General features: G+C 36.6%; 1 protein-coding gene and 1 non-coding gene across 2 annotated transcripts in view; one reads left to right on the top strand and one right to left on the bottom strand.

Moving 5' to 3' along the window:
* Positions 1 to 22,580, top strand: part of SCP2 (sterol carrier protein 2) — a 112,044-nt gene that overhangs the window by 35,548 nt on the left and 53,916 nt on the right. The window contains exons 6-10 of the mRNA XM_078073140.1: positions 1,583 to 1,709; positions 11,933 to 11,996; positions 15,283 to 15,369; positions 16,714 to 16,864; positions 18,058 to 18,205. Of these exons, the coding sequence (XP_077929266.1) occupies positions 1,583 to 1,709; positions 11,933 to 11,996; positions 15,283 to 15,369; positions 16,714 to 16,864; positions 18,058 to 18,205 (577 nt within the window). The remainder of the gene's footprint in view (positions 1 to 1,582; positions 1,710 to 11,932; positions 11,997 to 15,282; positions 15,370 to 16,713; positions 16,865 to 18,057; positions 18,206 to 22,580) is intronic.
* Positions 6,506 to 6,637, bottom strand: LOC118524862 (small nucleolar RNA SNORA63). The gene has a single exon (XR_004911862.1). It is a non-coding gene; the product is annotated as a small nucleolar RNA SNORA63 (small nucleolar RNA).

Genomic DNA, 22,580 nt, shown 5'->3' with positions numbered 1-22,580 from the left:
GAACAGTATTCCCTCTGGAAGCCCTTGTGCCACCAAAAAATAATCTTCATTTATTCATTCAACAATTATTTGTAGAATGTTTACTATGTGGCAGTCCATACACTAGGCATTGGGTATCTGTACAAAGGTGTATGAAAAAGAATTCATGACTTCAGGGAGTTCATAATCTAGTAGGTAAACTGAGAAGAAACTGTTAGCTTTCCCTTTGTGGAATATTAGTAGTAGGAACTATGTTCTTGTACTCTAGAACCATGGAAACAAAGGTGATTATACTCTCTGAGTATTGCTTTATTTTAATCTTTTTTTTTTTTTTTTTTAAAGATTTTATTTATTTATTTATTTGAGAGAGAGAGAGAGAGAAACAGCATGAGAGGGGATAGGGTCAGAGGGCGAAGCAGGCTCCCCGCTGAGCCGGGAGCCCGATGTGGGACTCGATCCCAGGACTCCGGGATCATGACCTGAGCCGAAGGCAGTTGCTTAACCAACTGAGCCACCCAGGTGCCCGCTTTATTTTAATCTTAATTCACTTCTTTTCTCAAACACCCAAGCATGCTCCTGCCTTAGGATCTTTTTTGTTGCTGTTCCCTCTGCCTAGAATGTTCCTCTCCAAGGTTGCCCAAATGACTTACCCCTTACCGCTTCACATTCCTGCTCAAATACCATTTTGTCGATGAGACCTTCCCTGACAGTTGTGTATAAAGTAGCACTTCCTACATTCAGTCTTTATTCTCTTACTTGGATTTATTCTTCTTTATAGCATTATTATTTAAATTTTAAAAAATGATTTATTTATTTATTTGAGAGTGAGAGAGTAAGTGAGTGGGAGGAGCAGGAGAGGGACAAGCAGACTCTGCACTGAGCATGGAGCTGAGGCAGGGCTTGATCCCACAACCCTCAGATCATGACGTGAGCTGAAGTCAAGAGTCAGACGCTCAACTGACTGAGTCGCCCAGGCGCCCCTATTTACATTTTAATTTATTTTTATCTTCATCACCTTTTGCCCCCTCCCTGCCACAGATGTAAATGCCAGATGAGCAGAGGCTTTATCTGTTTTGTTCACTATTTTATCCCCAGCACCTTGAGTAGTTATGGGTACCTACTGGATTCTTTATTTATTTTTATTTTATTATTATTTTTTAAAGATTTTATTTATTTATTTATTTGAGAGAGAGAGAGCAAGAGGGAGAGGGAGAGAGAATCCAAAGCAGACTCCATGCTGAGTGCAGAGCCCCATGCTGGCTCGATCCCACACCGCGAGATTATGACCTGAGCTGAAACTAAGAGTTGGGCGCTTAATCGACTGAGCTATCCAGGAGCACACCCTACTGGATTCTTTATAAATATTTCATGAAAAATTAATACTTCACTTGATTATTTTTCCTTTCCACGTTTCCTTGCAAAGCATTTCCTGACTGATTTTATTCACATTGCTTATTTTTGCTTTACTATGTGCTTAGAATATGCATATGTCTTTCATATTAGAATATGCATATGTCTTAGAATATGCAACTATTACAGTGTAAGAGTTGAATGAGACCCTTATCATATCAAGTACTTATTGATTTTTTTTCCTCTCTCTTAGTCTTCACATAGGACCAACCCAATTGATAAACATCTTGAGGTCCTGATCAATAAATATGGATTGTCTGCCAAACCAGTTGCTCCTCAGATGTTTGCGTGTGCTGGGAAAGAGCACATGGAAAAATATGGTATGTTAAAAAAATTTTAAGGTCTATTGGTAGTTGTATGCATGTGATGAGAAACAACAAGAATTTATTCAGGATCTGTGGACAATGCCAAGATATATAAAATATAAAATGGTTTTTGAATTAAATTGAAGAAATAGTCCACAAAGGGTTTAGTTGTAGAGAAAGTATTATATATAAGACATCATATGGGAAGTACCTAGAATGATCCATGCCAAGAAATTGAAATAGGAAAAATAACATAAATCTTGTCCCCTTTAATCATGAATTATAAATTGAGGTTTCTAAGTTCTGAATATGATGACACTTAAAGCATGCTGTTGGTAATATGTTTATATAGCCAAATTTAATTCTTAGTACTTGAATTCACCAAGAATCCATCATCTGTCATTCCATAATGTTTTATTAGATTTAAATTTCATAGTTGATTTGCATTTTATAGGTTTACATCCTAATTTTTTGACTGATGATCAATGATTGGCTTGCCCTAGACAGTTAGTTAAAGCGTGGGATAGTGCAGATGGGATTTTTTTTTAAGTGTGTGACCCTGAACCAGTGCCTTGCTGTGTACTATTAGATAAGAAAGGAAATGATTATACTCAAAAGTTCAACATTCCTATTCTCTCTAGGAAAAATATCCCAGGTTGTTTGATAGATCAAATAATTAGAAAGGAAAAAAATCTTCAGAGAAGAATGGTGGGAGGAGCATTGCCAGTTTTTGGCCAGGAGAATTTTCTTTCCTAAAGCTATTTCCTACATTTTTAAACTCAGTCCATTCCAATCTGGCTTCCCTCCTTTCTCAAGGCTACCATTGAACACCATGTTGCCATATCCGGTACATACATTTTAATCCTAATTTAACAGACCTCAGCACCATTAATCCCTTTGACCACTTCCTTCTTGAAACATATTCTTCTCTTGGCTTTCATGACACCTCATTCTCCTGGTTTTTCTTACCTCTTTGGCTATTCCTTGTCCATTTCCTTTTCAATTAAAATATTATTTGAGCTCTCATTATATTCTAGGCACTGTTCTAGGCATTGGAATATAGCAGTATATCAATTTGCTATTGCTTTGTAATAAACTATGCCAAAACTCAGTGATTTAAAAAAATAATTATTTATTATTATAGTTTACAAGTTAGTAGATTGGGAATCAGCTCATCTAAGCTGAGCTCAGACCTTATTTGGGTTAATCATATGGCTATAAGTTGGTGGAAGCTCTGTTCCACTCTTGTTTGTCAGGGTCATATGTCTCTCCTCCTCCTGGGACCAGAGAGCCGGCCCTGGCATGTCCTTTTCATGGTGACAGCAGGACAAGAGAGTAATTTGCAACATGTAAAGCCTTTTGAGACTTAGGCTGTTGACCAAAGCAAGTTACATGGCAAACTTGGAATCAAGGAATAGGCAAATATATTTCATTTCTTTTGTGGTAGGAAACTACAAAGACAGACCTAAAAGGACATTTAAGAGGGAAAAATAATTAAGTATGTTAGTGCTTTCATCACAAGCTATCAATAAGCAGATGAGATATGAAATTTTTGCTTAAATTTCTAGTTTGGGACAGACAATATGAAAAAAATGAAGATAATTTCAGTTAATTATTAGTCCTGTGAGGAAAAAAAAAACAAAGTAATATACTTATGGGAAGAGGGGGGCCAGTGATGGCCTCTGTACTCCCATATCCAGTTGGCATCTTGGATCTCTGCTTGTATCTTTAATAGGCATCTCAAATTTAACATGTTCATTTTTATTTTTTATTTTTTTAAAGATTTTTTTTTTTTTTTTTTTGTCAGAGAGAGAGCACAAGCAGGGGGTGCGGCAGGCAGAAGGAGAAGCAGGCTCCCTGCTGAGCAAGGAGCCCAATGCCAGGGCTCGATCCCAGGACCCTGGGATCATGACCTGAGCTGAAGGCAGACGCTTAACCGACAGAGCCACTCAGGCGTCCCAAATTTAACATGTTCAGATGTAGACTCTTAATTCTGGTCTCCCATAATTTTAAACTTGTTCCTTTTCTAGTTTCCTCGTCTCAGTAAGTGGCACTTCCATCTGTTCAGATGTTCAAAGCAGAAACATGAATCATCTTTGACACCTCTCCGGCCTTTTCCCCTATTCCAGTCCCTCATTATGTCCTGTCAATTCTACCTGCAGACTCCCAGTCCCTCATTATGTCCTGTCAATTCTAACTGCAGACTCCCAGTGTTTCTTCCTTCCAGTTCCTTTCACTACCACAGCTCTTACCCTAGATTTTTCAGTCTGTGGGTTGTGACCTGCTAGGAAATGATGGAATCAAGTTAGTGGGTTGAACCCAGTTTTTTTTTAAAGTCAAAACATTTTCAGTGCTGGGTATTAAAACTCAATACAGAAAAGTACACAAAACATAAATATACAGCTTAGTGAATTCTCACAGAGCTCCTCACTGTGATCAAAACCACCTACGAGGTAAAAAATAGAATGTTTAATACTCAAGAATGCTCTCTGTAGATTATTCTTAAGAATTTTGTGGGTCTCTTGTGAATCATCTTAGGTCACTCCATTAGACAAAAAGCTATACCTACAAATCCCTTTGAGATAAGCTCTCCTTCCTTGGGTCTTTTCTGAGATGGCTGAGGGACAATATTCTTAAGCTTCCTTGTAGTTCTTATCAATCATGAGAGGATTTGTGAGGCGCAGCCCTTTTCTCTTTAGAGGGCTTTTTTTCTGTTCGAACTATATTCTAAGGCATCACTTTTGATCTGAGATCTTTTTTTTTTTAATTTTTTAAATTTTAATTTTTTTTAAGGATTTTATTTATTTGATAGAGAGAGACACAGCGAGAGAGGGAACACGATCAGGGGGAGTGGGAGAGGGAGAAGCGGGCTTCCCGCGGAGCAGGGAGCCTGATGCAGGGCTCGATCCCAGGACCCTGGGACCATGACCTGAGCCGAAGGCAGACACTTAACGGCTGAGCCACCCAGGCGCCCCTGATCTGAGATCTTTAACAAAAGATTGTCACACCCTGGGCCTCATCTTTGGACCATTTTTTCCTGGCAGTGCCCTGGATTTGATCTTTGCTCAAAGGCCATTTCTTAATTTTAGCATCTCTTCCCATTTGAGAAGCTTGAATTTTCAAAATCATCAAGTCCTGAATTCTTTTTGGTTAATAGCCCTCTCCTCTATATAGCAATATAGATTTTTACCAAGAAGAAACCATGTGGCACCTTCAATATTTTCCTTATTATCTAATTTTCACGTAACTGCAGATAATAGTGTTATTATAATTTCTGCTTCTATTGTAGCAAGGATTTCCTTTCCTCTAGTCTTCAGTAAGGTTTTATCATTTTGCAAACCCTCACCAACAGCATCCTCAAAGGATCTGGAGGCTTCTAGTAATAGTTTCTTTAAGGCACTTTAGGCTTTCACTAGCAGTTTCCTTATAACCACCTCCTGTTTCCAAAACCATCCACATATTTTACATTTTTTGTTTAGTGTAACCCCAATTCCAGTATATTAGTCTGCTCAGGCTGCTATAACAAAATATCATAGACTGGGTGGCTCAAACAACAAAAATTTATTTCTCACAGTTCTAGAGGCTGGGAAGTCCAAGATCAAGGTGCAAGATAGCTTTTATTCTGAGGTCTTTTCCTTTGGCTTGTAGCTGGCTGCCCTCGCTTCATGTGTACTCAGATTCATGTGTACTCAGATTCATGTGTACTCAGATGACCTCTTCTTTTGTGCAGGTGCAGGGAGAGAGAGAAAGAGAATGAGAGAGACAGAGTGAGAGAAGGAAACATCTTTCTCTTCCCCTTCTTAAAAGGATTATTGTAAGGGCACTAACTCGTCATGAAGGCCTCACCCTCATGACCTCGTCTACCCTAATTACCTCCCAGTAGTCCTGTTTCCAAATACCGTCACACTGAGGGTTAGGGCTTCAACATACGAATTTTGTCAGGGACACAGTCTGTAGCATTTAGGTACCAAAATGTGTATTCATTATTTGTTATTGTATAATAATGAGACTGTGTATTTTAAAAAATAATTTCTTATTGTTTTCATTCTGGTTGTATAGTCTCCTGGGTTTAAGCACATTGGCCTTTTTATCAGTGTCTTCAGTAAGCCAAACTGTTTTCTGCCTTAGAATCTCATATTCCCTTCCCTTTGGCTACAGTGCTCTTTACTCCATTCTTTCAAGGTCAGCTGTCCTCATCCTTTTTTTTTTTTTTAAGATGGGACTTGAATTCACAACCCTGAGATCAAGACCAGAGCTGAGATCAAGAGTCAGATGCTTAACTGACTGAGCCACTCAGGCACCCCCATCCTTTAGGTCTTAAAAGAAAAAAAAAACTTGTCTCATATATCCAACACTTTACAAAAGTATCTCCACTTGGATGTCAAAGAGGCATCTCAAATTTAATAGGTCTAAAACTGAAGTCCTAATTCTTTCCCTGAATTCCCTTTTCCCTCTGTTCTTCCTGAAGTTTTCCCCATTCAATAAATGGTAACTCCATCTTTCTAGGACCTTTGGCCAAAAACCTTGAAGCTGTTCTTGATTCTACTTGAACTTGACATTCACTGTATTGGCAAACGTTTTCACTGATTTTTCAATATCCATTTCTTACCCTTTCTACCACTTATACTATAGTGCAAGCCACCATCATTTCTCACTTGGATTGTAGGAGTCCTAACTTTTTCTGCTTTTGCTTATGTATCTCTACAGGCAAATCTTCACTTTATAGCCAGAGCAGTGTTTTGTTTGTCTGTTTTGTTTTTTGTTTTTTAATTCAAGAATCACCAGTCAAATCAATATTTAGTTTTATTGACATGTATGAGACCAAGCATCCCTAGCTGCTACAGGAGTATAGCAGACAGTTATAGTTAAGAAACAACTTTATTTTGAGCAGGGGGAAGGACAACGCAGTACTTAACAGCTATATTAGAGTCTAAATCCTGCTTCAGAGCAGTGTGTTTAACATATAAGCCAGATCATTTCACTCCTCTGCTCGAAACTCTGCATGTGCTCTCATCACGTTCAGATTGAAACTTAGAAGTCTTACTATAGCCTGCAAACTTCTACACAATCTGGTCCCCCACCCTCCTTAGCTTTCTGACCTCATCTCTTACCACTTTTTTTCTTTCACCATTGTACTCTAGCCACATTATCCTTTCTGTTTTCGAAAACAATAAGCACATTCCTACTTCAGGCAGGGACTTGCCCTTTCCACTTCTGGAATGCTCTACCCTAAGATCTCATCAGTGCTAGCTCCCTTATTTCAATCAGGTTTTGCTTAAGTATTGTCATCTGCTTCTTTCATCACCCTCTTTCCCAGAACTCCCTATCCTCTGTCTCCGGCTTTACTATTTTACGTAACACTTATAAAAATCTGGCATATGTATTTTTTCTTACTGACTGTCTCTTCCAGCCAGAATCTAAGTTCCATAAGGCCACTGATTTTTGTTTTATTCCCTGTTCATTGACTGTTATTGAGAACAGTGCCTGGCACAAAACAGGTATTCTGTAATTAATTAATCTTCAAAGAAAGGCTGTCTTTGACCATTCAAATTGAAGTAGGTCCCTCCTGTTATTCTCGTTCATAGATAGCCCCCTATTGCTTTCCTTCATAGCATCTAGCACTGTTTATATTCATATATATTTTGTGTGTGGTTTTATTTGTTTAATTTTTGTCTTCCTCATTATTCTGTAAACTCCATGAAAGCAGGATCCCTGTCTGTTTTATTTACTTTCAATATACCCAGCTTAGTACAGTGCTTGGCATGTAATCTAGACAGAAGAAAATTGTTTTGTTTGTTTTTTCCTTTCTCTTCTACAGTCCCTAGCATATGTAAATACTCAATAAATATTTGTTGAATGAATTCCCATACCTATATTGTCTTATTCAATTCTCATAATAATCCATTATGGGGGATGTTATTATCCCATTAAGTAAGATTCTGGCTGCTGGCTTCAGGATCTTTTATATATATATAATTTTGTTGTGTTCAGAAAGTATTTGTCAGTTGTTTTCTTGAGTTTTTTTTTTTTTATCTTTCAGGAATGGGAAATTGTATTTTGTTAAAGGCTTTTTCCAGCATCTGTTGAATTAATTGCATTATGTCCCTCATTTAGATCTGTTATTAGAATATTTTATTAATGGATTGCTGATATTGAACCAACTTTGCATTTCTGGAATGAATGCCACTTGGTCATGATGTATTGATTTTTTTTTTTTTTTAGTGGGGGGTTAGATTCTGTCACTATTTTATTTAGTACTTTAAATCAATATTCATAAGTGATATTGATGTATAATTTTCTTTTTTTCCTGCTTTTTTCCTTATCTTTTTCCTTTTCTTTTTTCCTTGTTTTAATACCAAGTTGTATTAATTTTATACCTGCTTTATAAAAAGAAATAGGAAGCCTTTCTTTACTTTTAATGCTCTGATACAATTTGTGGAGTATTGGGACTACCTGATCTTTGTAGGTTTGGTAGAATTCCCTGTGAAAACATCTCGGCCTGTTTTTCTTTCTCGTTTTTTCTTTTTGGTAGTTGCTTGGTAATTTATATATTTCTTTATGTTTGAACATCTTATCTTTAGTGAGGTCGTTTTGGGCAGTCTGTATATCTCTAGGAAATTATCCATTTCATTTAGATTTCCAAATCTTTGTATAGAAGTCTGAAAAGTAGTCTTTTACAACTTTAAAACTTATTTCTATCAATGGTATTTCCCTCTTGTTATTTTTTTTAAAGATTTATTTATTTATTTGAGAGAGAGATAGAGAGAGTGCGTGAGCATGAGCAGGGGGAGGGGCAGAGGAAGAGGGAGAGAGTCTCAAGCAGACTCCCCACTGAGTGGTGAGCCTGTCTTGGGGCTCGATCCCAAGACTCTGAGATCATGACCTGAGCTGAAACCGAGTCAGATGCTCAACCAGCTGAGCTACCCAGGTGCCCCTCTCTTGTTATTTCTTATTTTTGTGTATTCCTGCTTTCCTTTTAAATTAGTAGTAGTTTATTTGTTAAATTTTTCAAAATAACAGGATCTTGATTATGTCTGCTCTTTTTATTCTTTGCCAAATTAATTTCTGCTTTTATCTTCTTTGTGCTTTCTTTTAGTTTACTTCAGTTGTTGTTTTTCTAGTTTTTGAGTTGGAAATTTAATACATTTTCTTTCTTTTTAATGACAACTTTATTGAGATATAATTCACATCCCATAAAAGTCACTCTTTTAAAGTGTACAATTCAGTGATTTTTACTATATTCAGAGTTGTGCAACCATTGCCACTACCTAATTTCATAACATTTTCATCACCCCAAAAGGAAACCCCATACCCATTAGTGGTCCTCTCCATTACCCTCTCCCTCTCCTCTCCTCCTTGGCAACCACTGTCTGCTTTCTGTTTTTATGGATTTGCATATTCTGAACATTTCATTTAAATGGAATCATAATATGTGGACTTTTGTGACTGGATTCTTTCACTTAGTATAATGTCTTCACAGTTCATTCATGAGTAGCATGTATTAGAACATTATTCCTCTTCATTGCTGAATAATATTACATTTTATCATTCTTTCTGTGTTCAGTGCTATGTATTTTCCTGTTTACTGTTTTAAACTTATCACATTGATTGTGATATGAAGTGTTTTCAGTATCATTTTTCACAGAAGTTTTATAATTTCCATTTGCATTTCCTTAAATTTTTTTTACGTAAGAGTTGTTTCATGGAAATATTTTTTAAATTTCTAGATGTACTTTTATCTTATTTTATTTCATTTTATTTTATTTTACTTTATTTTATTTATTTATTTAGAGAGAGAGAGCATGTGTGGACACACGCATGAGTGGTGGGGGTGGGGAGGGGCAGAGGGAGGTGGGGAGAGAGAATCTTAAGCAGGCTCCATGCGCAACTTGGAGCCCAATATGAGGCTCAATATCACAATGCTGAGATCATGACCTCAGCCAAAATCAAGTCAGACGCTTAACCAACTGAGCCCCAGTCGCCTCTTAATTTTTTGAATTTATTAATAATTTTTAGTTTTTTATTGCATTGTGATTTGGGGTGATTCCTGGTTCTATGGCTCCCTCTTATGTCAGTGTAGTAATGTCTTATATCTGTAGTGGATTTTTTTTGAAAGATGGGTTGTGTGTCCTCTGATTTCTCTCTCTCTCTTTTTTGTCTTGCAGGACCCTAAAGATTTCCCCTTTTGCTTCTTTCCTCTTTCACTATCCAGCTACCAAAGGACACCTTTCCCTTTCTTTTTGCCCCCTTTTTTTCTCCCAGAGCTATGCTTTTCAAAGATTACCACCTTGAATTTGCTGTACTTTTCAGACCCTTCCTGCAGTCATGCTTTGATCTGCAGTAATATTGTTCAGTATTTTCACATTTGTGGGGGAGTCTTTCTCTTCCCGGTGGTAGTTTTATTTTTTAATTTTATTTTATTTTTAAAGATTTTATTTATTTATTTTTGAGAGAGAGAGCGAGCATGCGTAGAGGGGAGGGGCAGAGGGAGAAGCAGACTCCCCATTGAGCAGGGAGCCTGATGCAGGACTCAATCCCAGGACTCTGGGATCATGACCTGAGCCGAGGGTAGACACTTAACTGACTGAGCCACCCAGGTGTCCCCCTTTAACCCCCTTTTAGACATAATACACATGTAATAATAATAAAGGCTCTGAATGTCTTGCTATAAAGAAATATGTTTAACTTGTTTAACCCAGTATTATCTAAACTTATTTGACGGAAGAACCCTAATTTTTAAATTTTTATTTAATTTTTATTTTTTTAAAAGATTTTATTTATTTGTCAGAGAGAGAGAGCGAGCACAAGCAAGGGGAGCTGCAGGCAGAGGGAGAAGCAGGCTCCCTGCTGAGCAGGGAGCCCCATACGGAACTCGATCCTAGGACCCTGGGATCATGACCTGAGCCGAAGGCAGACGCTTAACCGACTGAGCCACCCAGGTGTCCCCCCTCATTTTTTAGTAACATCAGAGTGCTCCCCCCAAACAAAAGAAAAACCAAAACCCACACTCTAGTATTTCCTTACCTTGTCCCAAAAGATGTCCTAAGAATTTTAATTTTCTTGCTGATATACAGATACCGTGTTTCATCTGATCTACCAGTCAAACCAATCAAAAAAAGATATAAATCTACTATGGCTTGTTCTTACTAAATCCATATTGGCTGCCTCCTGATCATCACTCTTATTGATATGAGATCACTAATATGGACTCTACTTTCTTTAAGATTTGCTGAATTATATGTATGTCATTTCTGCTCTGAAGATCATCCTCCTGACAGAGGAGATAGAGATGAAGCAGAAATGGGAACTCTTCATTTTCCTGTGCCATGCATTAACATAACATTATCAGCTCCTATCAGTGGACTTTTTCCGTCCTTGGCCTTTCTGGCTCTAAAGCAGGATTCAAAACCTATCTTATGCTGCTTTGTCTTTTTAAAAGTAGTAAAAAAAGAGGCGGGGGGGCGCTTGGGTGGCTCAGTTGGTTAAGCATCTGCCTTCAGCTCAGGTCATGAACCTGAGGTCTTGGGATCGAGCTCCGGGTTGGGCACCCTGCTCAGTGGGGAGTCTGCTTCTCCCTCTCCCTCAGACCCTGCTCCCTGCTCGCGCTCTTGCTCTCTCGCGCTCGTGCTCTCTCTCTCAAATGAATAAATACAAAATCTTTTAAAAAAAAAAGTAGTAAAAATTTTTTTCATATTTTACTTTCTTAATGTATGCTTTTGTTTTCCTGACACTAATCTTTAAGCTTTCTGTTAAGGAATTTAAAAACATACATATTTCTTGTTATGCTGTAACTTTCCTGAAGACCCTTTTGCCTTCTCATAAGGAAGGAGAAGGATCAGGTCCTGGAGGGTGTGAGTTGTAAAATTCACTTAATCTAGGGGCATTGGGATGCTTTGGCAGACTCCTTGAAAAATTTCTGGCAGTGCTTTCCTGCCTTATATCCACTGTTAATCCCAGGCTATATTTTCTGTTTTTTGAAATTGGACTCTAGTTATACTAGGTAGAATTGGCCAGTTTGAACTATTTTCATGTCATATGCTTATTAGTGGATTCAACTATACTCAAGTTTAATTAAAGAAGTATTTATGTGAGGGATCAGTGTTGAAGTTGTCAGTACTGATAATGTGTACCAGGGAAAAGGTAGAAATATTTGGCAGGACACTGAGTACCATTGCAACGTTTGTTAATAAGCAATAGGAAGGCATTGACCCACTAATAGATGTTTGGTTTCTCTACAGGAACAAAAGTTGAACAGTTTGCAAAAATTGGATGGAAAAATCATAAACATTCAGTTAATAACCCGTAAGTATTTTGGAAATATGAAATAGTGAAAATCTGGGTTATCCTGCTATGTAATATATAACTTTATACTTGAAAGGTAAATGCAAGACCTCAAAGATATTAACTAGAATGTTTTATTGTCTTTCAGATAAAAGGCTTGGCCCAAGTAAACTTTTGACTACAGTTTTAGTTTTGGGTCTGTTTGTATTTAGGATGCCATTTAAGTTTACAAAAGAGTGTGAATGGTTGTTGTTAAAGATGTAATTGGTCATACATTGCAACTGCAGTATTGAAATTTTTGTCTTAATTTTGGTTGAAAATAACCAGTGACCATTTTAAACCATTCCTTAAAACTTTTCTTAAAGTGTTCATAAAATGCCTATTAGTAGCCATTTTAATTACTTTCTATTAAATATTTGTATTACTTTAGTAATGTGTTTTAGTTATGTCAGTATCATTAACTCTTATTCTGGTAGAATAATATGATTATTATATCCTAAATGATCTGAAGTAAAATTACATCTTGTCAGATCATTCATCTTTGAATCCCTCGTGCCTACTGCAATGCCGGGCTTAAAGCATGTACTTAATGGTTGCTGAATAAAATTGGTTCACTGGCAATTGAATTAATCTCTACAAAAGCAATACCACTAGGCAATAAGAGAGTAATAACTAGCTTTATTAAATGCCAACTGTGTGTCACTGTGCTAGGTATTTTTATGTACATTTTGATTGAATCCTCTCAAGGACCCTATAAGGTAGGTATTTTTATTCTCATTTTATAGATAAGGAAAACGAGGTTTACAGAAATGAAGCAACTTGCACAGGATCATTCTAAGTAGTGGTAAAATAATGTTTATATTTCCTCCTACTAGATTGTAAACTCCTTGAGGACCAGAGCCATCTCTTCCTGATCTTAATGCTTAGCAGAGATCTTGGAACATGATAGGTGCTCAGTAAATTGTTTCTGAACTATTAAACAAATTTTGTCATATTTACTAATAAAACCATGACAAGGAATATTTTATACCACAAATGGATCATTACCACATATCTCTAATATTTCATGCTACTGCTAGTTCTCCTGATTCTCCTAATTTTAAATTGATATTTGAGTTCAGGGCATACTTAATTAACAAGTAATATCTAATCCCATGCCCTAGATCAAAGGATATTTTATGAAAGATGTAAAGGTATTGCAAAAGCTTTAGTGAATTTTCATTACTTATATGATAAAATACAAATTCCTTCATATGAGATAATAAGATTGTTATAATTTGGCCCACTCTACTTTGCCAGTCTTATTTCCTGCCACCTTCTGGCTATTCCCAATCTCTAGCCTCACCAGATTACTTTTTTCCCCCCAAGTATAGTATATAATACTCACTTTTGTGTTTTTACTTAGGCTGTTAGCTCTCCTTGGAATATCCTTTTGCCTTTCTTTTGCTTGGTGAATATCTACTTACCCATCAATCCCCAACCCAAATGTCATTACTTCTCTTAACATCTTTTTTTTTTTTTTTAAGATTTATTTACTTATTAGAGAGAGAGAGAAAACAAGTACAGGGAGGGGTGGAGGGAGAGGGAGAAACTTTAGCAGACTCCTTGCTGAGCTCAGAGCCCAATGCAGGGCTTGATCCCACGACCTTGAGATCATGACCTGAGCCAAAACCAAGAGTCACATGCTTAACTGACTGAGCCACCCAGGTGCCCCCCTGTATAACATCTCTGTCATCATATTTATCATATTATATTTGTTTGGCACAGATTCAGACTGAATTCCTTGAGGGTAAGGACCCATGGGACATACCCATGTCCCATGAGCCTAGCACAGGATCTGGCACAAATTAGGTGTTTTTGGAAGTTGGTGATGGTCAAAGTTAACTTTAAAAGCAGAGGTACAGATACTAGTATACAGATCTAAGTTACATGGGCTTTATTTCTAAACATTTGAATTGCTTATTAATTTCCATACCAGTTGAAATTTGCTTTTAGAATCTCCTTTGTGGTGTCTGCTGTTTCTGCTATTTGTGCCAGAGCAGTTTCTGAAACCATCTGATTTTATTTTTATTTTTTTATTTTTAAAAATATTTTATTTATTTATTTGAGAGGGAGAGATAGAGATAGAGAGAGCATGAGAGGGATGGAGGGGCAGAGGGAGAGGGAGAGGCAGACTCCCTGCTGAGCAGGAGCCTGACATGGGGCTCAATCCCAGGACCCTGGGATAATGACCTGAGCTGAAGGCAGATGCTTAACCGACTGAGCCACCCAGGCGCCCTTGTTTTGCTTTTAAGGAACTAGTATTTAATAATTCTCCAGGGGAAAAAAAATGGTATCCTATTTTAACCCCCAACTGATCTGACACCTACTAGGTGTACTGCAATTCAATTCTGTCACTAACCACTCGAGTTGATGCAGACCCCCTGAATTAAGGACTTAGTCCTCCACAAGACTGCCCTCACTTAAGATGGCAGCCACAAGTAGGGTCCCCAGGCCACTTGTACTTCTGACCAACTGACTGTAAATTCAGGGGTTTCCATGATCACTCACGTTTGATAATTCACTAGAGTTACTCGCAGAACTCAGGAAAGTGTTATACTTATGATTACAGTATTATTATAAAGGATACAACTCAGGAACAGCCAAATAAAGAGGCACATAGGGCAATGTCTGAGAGAATTCCTAAAACTGAGTTTCTGTACCCTCTTCCCATGGAGTCAGGACACATCAATCTCCTGATATATGAAGGTACTCACCAACCAGGAAGCTCCAGCAAGCTTCAGTGTCCAGAGTTTTTAATTGGGGCTTTATTATGCAGGCATACTTGATTAAATCATTGGCCACATGACTGAACTCAATCTCCAGCCCCCTCCCTTCTCCTCAGCGGTCAAAGTGACTCAAGAGTCCTAATCCTGTATCCACATGGTTGGTGTTTCTGGGTGACCAGCCCCTTGCCTTCCCTCTTCCCTTCCCCAGTTAACAAGGAGCCCACTATGAGTCACCCTATTAGCATAACAGAGACACTCCTATAACTCAGAAAATTGCAAGGGTTTTAGAAGCTCTATGCTAGGAACCCAGGACAAAGATTAGACAAATTTTTTATTATACAGCATATGGTATTTTGGAGATTAGATTTTTAAAAACTTCAATTTAAACAACTTATATTAAAGGTTGAAACTTCATAAAAGCCTGTCTTTTGGTTGTAAAAACAATATTTACATATTATTCTCTGACTTTTGGATCAGAATATTTTCAACAAAATTGTTATTGCTACCTCCTATTCTATAACTACTTATTTTGTACTTAGGCATTCCCAGTTCCAACAGGAATACAGTTTAGACGAAGTGATGACATCTCGAGAAGTTTTTGATTATTTGACTGTCTTACAATGTTGGTAAGAAAACCACATTTTAATATTTATTTATTCATTTATTTATTTTTTAAAAAGATTTATTTATTTGAGAGAGAGAGTGAGGGGATGGGAGATTGCAGAGAGAGAGAATCTTCAAGCAGGCTCCCTGCTGAGTGTGGAGCCCAGTGTGGGGCTGGATCCCACGACCCATGAAATCATGACCTGAGCTGAAACCAAGAGTCGGATGCTCAACTGACTGAGCCACCAAGGTGCCCCCACATTTTAATATTTAATAGAGAAAAATAATTGCTCCCTCCCCCCCGCCTTAGGTAAACCTTAGGCTTTGTGTCTGGGTAAATCTGTATCTGTATCTGCTTCTGCAGCACTCCTGCTAATGTGTCCTCACTCTGGAGGGGGGACCTGTACTTCTTATTCATGTCTAGAGACAGACTGTCTTTTCTCTTGGAAAATTCTGTATTTTATTTCCTTCTTTCATGAGTTCTACCTACTTTTTAAAAATTGTATTTTATTCATGTAAATGTGGCTTAGGAGGCCAGTGGAGTCCAGAGTTTCTCCCTTAAGCATTTTGTTTTCTCTGCTGTATGCTTCTACCTTAGGAAATGTTACTCAATTATAGTAACTAAGAGTAAATGTGAAACAAGAAAAATGAAAAACAAGAGAAAATAGCTCTAATAATGGTAATAGTTGCATCTTGAAAATTGCTTAACAATATCTTTCTCCTGGAAGATACTGGCTAGGATGCAAGTGAACAAACGGAGTCAGCTTTTATCTGTTGCAATATGAAGGTCTGCCCATTTATAAATCCAGCTGAACTCAGAGAAGGCTTTTTGTGTCTGCCACTTTCCTTTACAGCTTGCTATAAGGAAAAGAGCTATTTTGAGGAGATCACCAAAGTCTTAACTAAACCACTTTCTGGTTTGGACTTTCTGGTATCTGTATCCTATCTTTTCCCAGTTTTCAAAAGGATTCCATGACTGGTTATTTGGGAAACAGCAAAGCTGGAGCTAATTAGGCCTATAGTGGAATTTTTATTGTACTAGGATAGGAATAACCTGTGGACTCCTCGGAAGTCACTCTGAGATGCCTTATGCATCGGCAGAGGCTAATCCAGGGTTCTTTGCAATGAGAACTTTTTGGGAGAGACTCTTAGAGACCAAGCAGTGACTAATAGTATTTAAGTTCTGATAGAGGTTCAGTCCTCAAGTGGGAAGCATGTATAATTTTTAACTGTAGATTTCACAATGAAGACAGTGCAATGACTAACAAACATCCTCAGTTTTTCTTTCCACATAGAAAGAACTCCTAGTCTATAATCCTAGGATAGAGGTAGACTGGGTGTAAATAATTGTTTTTACCTCCTCTTAGTCCCACTTCAGATGGTGCTGCAGCGGCAATTTTGGCTAGTGAAATATTTGTACGGAAGTATGGCCTGGAATCCAAAGCTGTGGAAATTTTGGCACAAGAGATGGTAACTGATTTGCCAAGCTCATTTGAAGAGAAAAGCATTATTAAAATGGTATGTCTGAGATTCTTTTTTTAAAAATTAAGTTCAATTAGCCAACATATAGGGTATGTCTGAGATTCTATTTTATCTATCAATTGAGGGATTTCTATTTAAAAATTTTAAGGTGACATCATGTTGTCATTCGCTCTAGAAGTTATTTACTTGAGAAAAAAATCAGTCCAGAAAATTTAGTATTATAACCCATCCTTAAGAATCTGTTAAGGGAAAAAAACTGATGAGAACATATGCTTCTTGTGATAGAGCCACGCATGCATTTTTAACTAACTAAATGTGCTATTTTGGTGGGCTTTTCTCTTTTTGAGTTGACTGGATATGCCCAGAGCTCCTTTCTTACACAGCTGAGGGAAAAACAAGGATATTTTCAGGGAACTTTCTTGACCCTTAGCACTTTAAAAATGCTGATTAAAGATTGAATAAATATGGAGGAAGTTAAAAAAATGAGAATTCAGACCTAGAGTTAGGTGAATATTTGAAGATACACACATACATATTAAAGAAATGCAAAGGTGCATATATATGCACATATATAATAATCAAAAGGTAATTAGAGTTTACAAAATGATATTGCAACAATGCTTTGAATTTGAAAATGTCTCTATAACTTGCCCAAGATCACAAAGCTGGGATGTGGCTGAGGTAGAACGTCTCAGGTTTTCTGAGTACAGTACATTTACACCACAATTTTATTCCTTGGAGAAAAGTTGACTTGTTATTATCTGAGGGCAAAGGGGTGTTAAGAGCAAGGATTTGGAAAAATGGTATCCTGTATGATTTTTTTAAATGAAGATTGTTTATTTTCATGTAGAAATTCCTCATAGTTTTTAGTGTATCTGAGTCATAATGATCTATTGATCTATCTCTTCCAATCTATTTACCACAACAACATATTGTGGTTTGATAAGAGTTTTTATAACTGCACAAGATATGCCCCGAGGAATTATAAGTCCTTTTTATATATCTTATTTAAAATTCTGTTCTTTATAGTACAGAATTTAATATGTACATTCTCCATTCTGAGTATTCTTTTATTTTGACTTTCTGTGTAATATAGAATCAACTGAGATTTCAATATGTGCATTCAATTTTCAGCTATTAAAGGTTATACATATTAATCTCTTATGAATCTTATATAAAAGTCCCAGTTTTGATGCCCTTAATTCATTTATATGTGGTTTTGGTTTTAGGTTGGCTTTGATATGAGTAAAGAAGCTGCCAGAAAGTGCTATGAGAAATCTGGCCTGAGACCAAATGATATTGATGTTATAGAACTTCATGATTGCTTTTCTGTCAATGAACTCCTTACTTATGAAGCCCTGGGACTCTGTCCAGAAGGTAATATCTTTGGTGAGATGCAGATTAACTTAGTAAATTTCACTGAGGAAATTTCATTTTTGCCATTAAAAAGAGGAATTCACTAATTGCTTTTACCTCCATGTTGGCTCTGCCGTACTGTGCAAAGTGAATGTAAGCTATCTTGATACTAGACTTTTTAGAACATGTAGTCTTGGACAATACCAACACTGAGATAACAGATTATACAAATAATTTGTATTATGTAAATCAGGGGTACTTATTATGAACCATTAAGTAAAAAAAAAAAAGGATAAAAATTACATAGGTAATTCCAAATATTTCATATTGTGTTTGAATAAATACTTGCAGAAAGGAAAATAGAAAAACTGGTTGTTGAGATCTGGAGGATTTTTTTTCTTTTCATTTCCAAAGTGGTTGTATTATTTTTCATTAATATCAGTAGTGTATGAGAGTTTTAGTTGCTTCACATCCTCACCAACAGTTTTAAACATTTCAGCCACTGAAAAGAGTATTGTGTGTCCTGCAGCAATCAGATAAGAAAAAGAAATAAAAGACATCCAGATTGGTAAGGAAGAAGTAAAATTGTCACTATTTGCAAATGACATGATACTATATATAGAATACTCTAAAGACCCCACTAAAGAAAAACTATTAGAACTGATAAATGAATTCAGGAAAGTTGCAGGATACAGAATTAATATACAGAAATCTGTTGCATTTCTATACCCTCATAATGAAGTAGCAGAAATAGAAATTAAGGAAACAATTCCATTTAAATTATACCAAAAAGAATAAAATACCTAGGAATAAATTTAACCAAGGAGATGAAAGTGTTTTATACTCTGAAAACTATAAGACATAGATGAAAGAAATTGAAGATGACACAAACAACCAAAGAGATATACCATGCTCATGGATTGGAAGAATTAATATTGTCAAAATATTCATACTACCTGAAGAAATCTATAGATCCAATGCAATCCTTATCAAAATACCAATAGTGTTTTTCACAGAACTAGAACAGATATTCCTAAAATTTGTATAGAACCACAAAAGACTCCAAATAGCCAAAACAGTCTTGAGAAAGAAGAACAAAGCTGGAGGTATCACAGTCTCAGATTTCAAGATATACTACAAAGTTATAGTAATCAAAGCAGTATGGTATTGGCAGAAAAATAGGCATATAGATCACTGAACAGGAGAGCCCAGAAATAAACTCACACTTGTATGGTCAATTAATCTACAACATATAATGGGAAAAGACAGTTTCTTAGATAAGTAGTGCTGGGAAAACTGAACCACTGTCTTATACCATACAGAGAAATAAACTCAAAATGGATTAAAGACCTAAAGTTGAGACCTGAAACCATAAATCTTTTAAAAGAAAACAAAGGCAGTAATCTCTTGGACACATTAGCCTTAGCAGTATTTTTATGGATATGTCTCCTCAGGGAAGAGAAACAAAAGCAACAATAAACTATTGAGACTACACCACAATTAAGCAAAGGGAACCATCAACAAAACAAAATGGCAACTTCTGGATGGGAGAAGATATTTGCAAATGATATATCTGATAAGGGGTTAAATATCCAAAATATATAAAGAACTTATACAACTCAACATCAAAACCCCCAAATAATCCAATTGAAAAATGAGCAGAGGACCTGAATAAACATTTTTCCAAAGAAAACATGCAGATGGCCAACAGATACATAAAAAGATGCTGAACATCAGTAATCATCAGGGAAATGCAAATTAAAATCACAATTAGTCAAAATAGCAAATATCAAAAAGATAAAAAATAAGTGTTGGCAAGGATGTAGAGAAAAGGGAACACTCATGCACTTTTGATAGGAATGTAAATTGGTACATTCACTGTGGAGACAGTATGGAAGTTCCTCAAAAAATTAAAAAATAGAAATATCATACAATCCAGTAATTCCACTACTATAGGATCTATGGTGATAACTTCTTTTTTATTCCTTGTATTGGTGATTGGTGTTCTTTCTCCTTTTTTTTCTTGATCTGTCTAGCTAGATGTTTGTCAGTTTTGTTGAGCTTTAACAAGATTCAGCTTTGGCTTTGTTAATTTTCTTTATCGTCTATTTTTCCATTTCATTGATTTCTGCTCTTTTTTTTTTTCCTTCCTTTAACTTACTTTGGGTTTACTTTGGTTTTCTTCTTTTAAGTTTCTTGCAGGAGAACCTTAGGTCATTTATTTTAGATCTTTCTCCTTTTCTCATATAAGTATTTAAAGCTGTATGCTTTCCTCTAAGTAGTATTTTAGCTACCTTCCATAAAATTCAATATATTTCATCATTATTCAGCTCAAAATATACTCTTTAAAGATTTTATTTATCAGAGAAAGAGAGAGCACAAGCAGGGGGAGCGGCAGGCAGAGGGAGAAGCAGGCTCCCGCTGAGCAAGGAGCCCATCATGAAACTCGATCCCAGGACCCTGGAATTATGACTCAGCCCAAGGCAGATGTTTAACCGACTGAGCCACCAGGCATCCCCAGTTCAAAACATTTTTAATGTTTCTTATAATTTTGTCTTTGACCTGTAAATTATTTAGAAGTGTGCTATTTAAGGACGCCTGGGTGGCTCAGTCGTTAAGCGTCTGCCTTCGGCTCAGGTCATGATCCCAGGGTGCTGGGATCGAGTCCCACATTGGGCTCCTTGCTCAGTGAGGAGCCTGCTTCTCTCTCTCCCTCTGCTGCTCCCCCTGCTTATGCTCTCTCTCTCTGACAAATAAATAAAAATCAAATGCATTTAAAAAAAAAAAAGAAGAAGAAGTATGCTATTTAATATCCAGGTATTTGGAGTTTTCCTGGATATCTTACTGTTATTGCTCTCTAATTTAATTCTGCTGTGGTCAGAGAATACACTTTGATTTTGATCCTTTCAGATTTATTGAATTTTATCTAATGGCTCAACATATGGTATATATTATTGGTGAATTTATCTATAAATATGCACTTGGAAAATAATGCAGATCCTGCAGTTATTAGATGTAGTGTTCTAAACATGTCAATTAAATTGAGATGATTGATAGGATTTTCAGATCTATGTCTCTAGTGATTTATTTGTTTTGCTCTATCAGTTACTGAGAGAGGAGTATTAAAATCTCTTCTATTAATTGTTGAATTGTCTCTTTCCCCTTTAGTTCTGTCAATTTTTGCTTCATTTATTTTGAGGCTTTGTTATAAAGCACAAGTGCATTTACAGTTGTATGTCTTCCATTTTTTCATTATGAAATATCTTACTTTATGTCTGGTTATATTCTTTGTTTAGAAGTCTCTTTTATCTGACTAAAATAGCCACTCCAGAGGCACCGGGGTGGCTTAGTCGGTTGAGGTCCAACTCTTGATTTCGGCTCAGGTCATGATCTCAGGTTCTGCACTGAGCGTGGAGCCTGCTTAAGATTCTCTCTCCCTTTTCCTCTACCCCTCCCCCACCCACTCTCTCTCTCTCTCTCTCTCTCTCTCTCTCTCTCTCTCAAAAAAAAATAAATAAAATAGCCACTCCAGTATTCTTACGCTTACTATTTGCATGATATATTCTTTTCTACTCATTTGCTCTCAACTATTTATGCTATTTATCTGTTTGTATAAGGTGTATCTTTTATAGGCAAAGTGTATTGTTTTTTATCCTTTGTCAATTTCTGCCTTTTAACTGGAGTGTTTAAACCTATGCTGTCTAATACAGTAGCTATTAACTAGATGTGATCATTGAATCCTTGAAATATGGCTAGTCCAAATTGAGATGTGTTGTGTGAAGTACACATTGGATTTTGAAGACTTAATATGAAAAATAGAATGTAAAGTATTTTATTAATAGTTTTTTCATGGGGCGCCTGGATGGCTCAGTTGTTAAGCGTCTGCCTTCTTCTGCCTTCTTCTTGAAACTTCTTGAACCCATCTGTAGTGAGTGAGTTTTTTATTTTAAATATGCATTTTCAATTCTAAGATTTACATTTGGCTCATTTCACAGGTTCCATTTCTTTGCTGAGAACTCATATCTTTTTATTTTTACTGTGTTTTCCTTACCTCATAGTCCAAATAGTTATTTTTGTCTTCGTCTGATAATTCTATGATCTGGGGCTTCTCGGGTTTTGCATCTGTTGATTATTTTTTCCCTTGAGAGCTGGTCACACTTTCCTTTTCCTGGTTCTTTTCTGTATTAATTTTGGATTGTATTGGGGACAGGTGATTGTTACATTGTATAGATCCTCTAGAGAATGTTCATGTTTTTGTTTTAGCAAGCAGTCAACCCAGTTGTGTTCAGACACTTTCTGTCTTGCCTTCTGTGGGTGGCGGTTAAAGTCTCTGTTGAGTTCTCCAAGCCTTTGCTGTGCGGCTTTGGGTCTGTCCTATTCATGCTTAGCTGAAGAG

The sequence above is a fragment of the Halichoerus grypus genome, chromosome 5 (assembly GCF_964656455.1).
Source record: "Halichoerus grypus chromosome 5, mHalGry1.hap1.1, whole genome shotgun sequence".
Taxonomy (NCBI): domain Eukaryota; kingdom Metazoa; phylum Chordata; class Mammalia; order Carnivora; family Phocidae; genus Halichoerus; species Halichoerus grypus.
The sequence above is the reverse complement of the archived record's forward strand: the minus strand, read 5'-3'. Positions and strand labels throughout refer to the sequence as shown.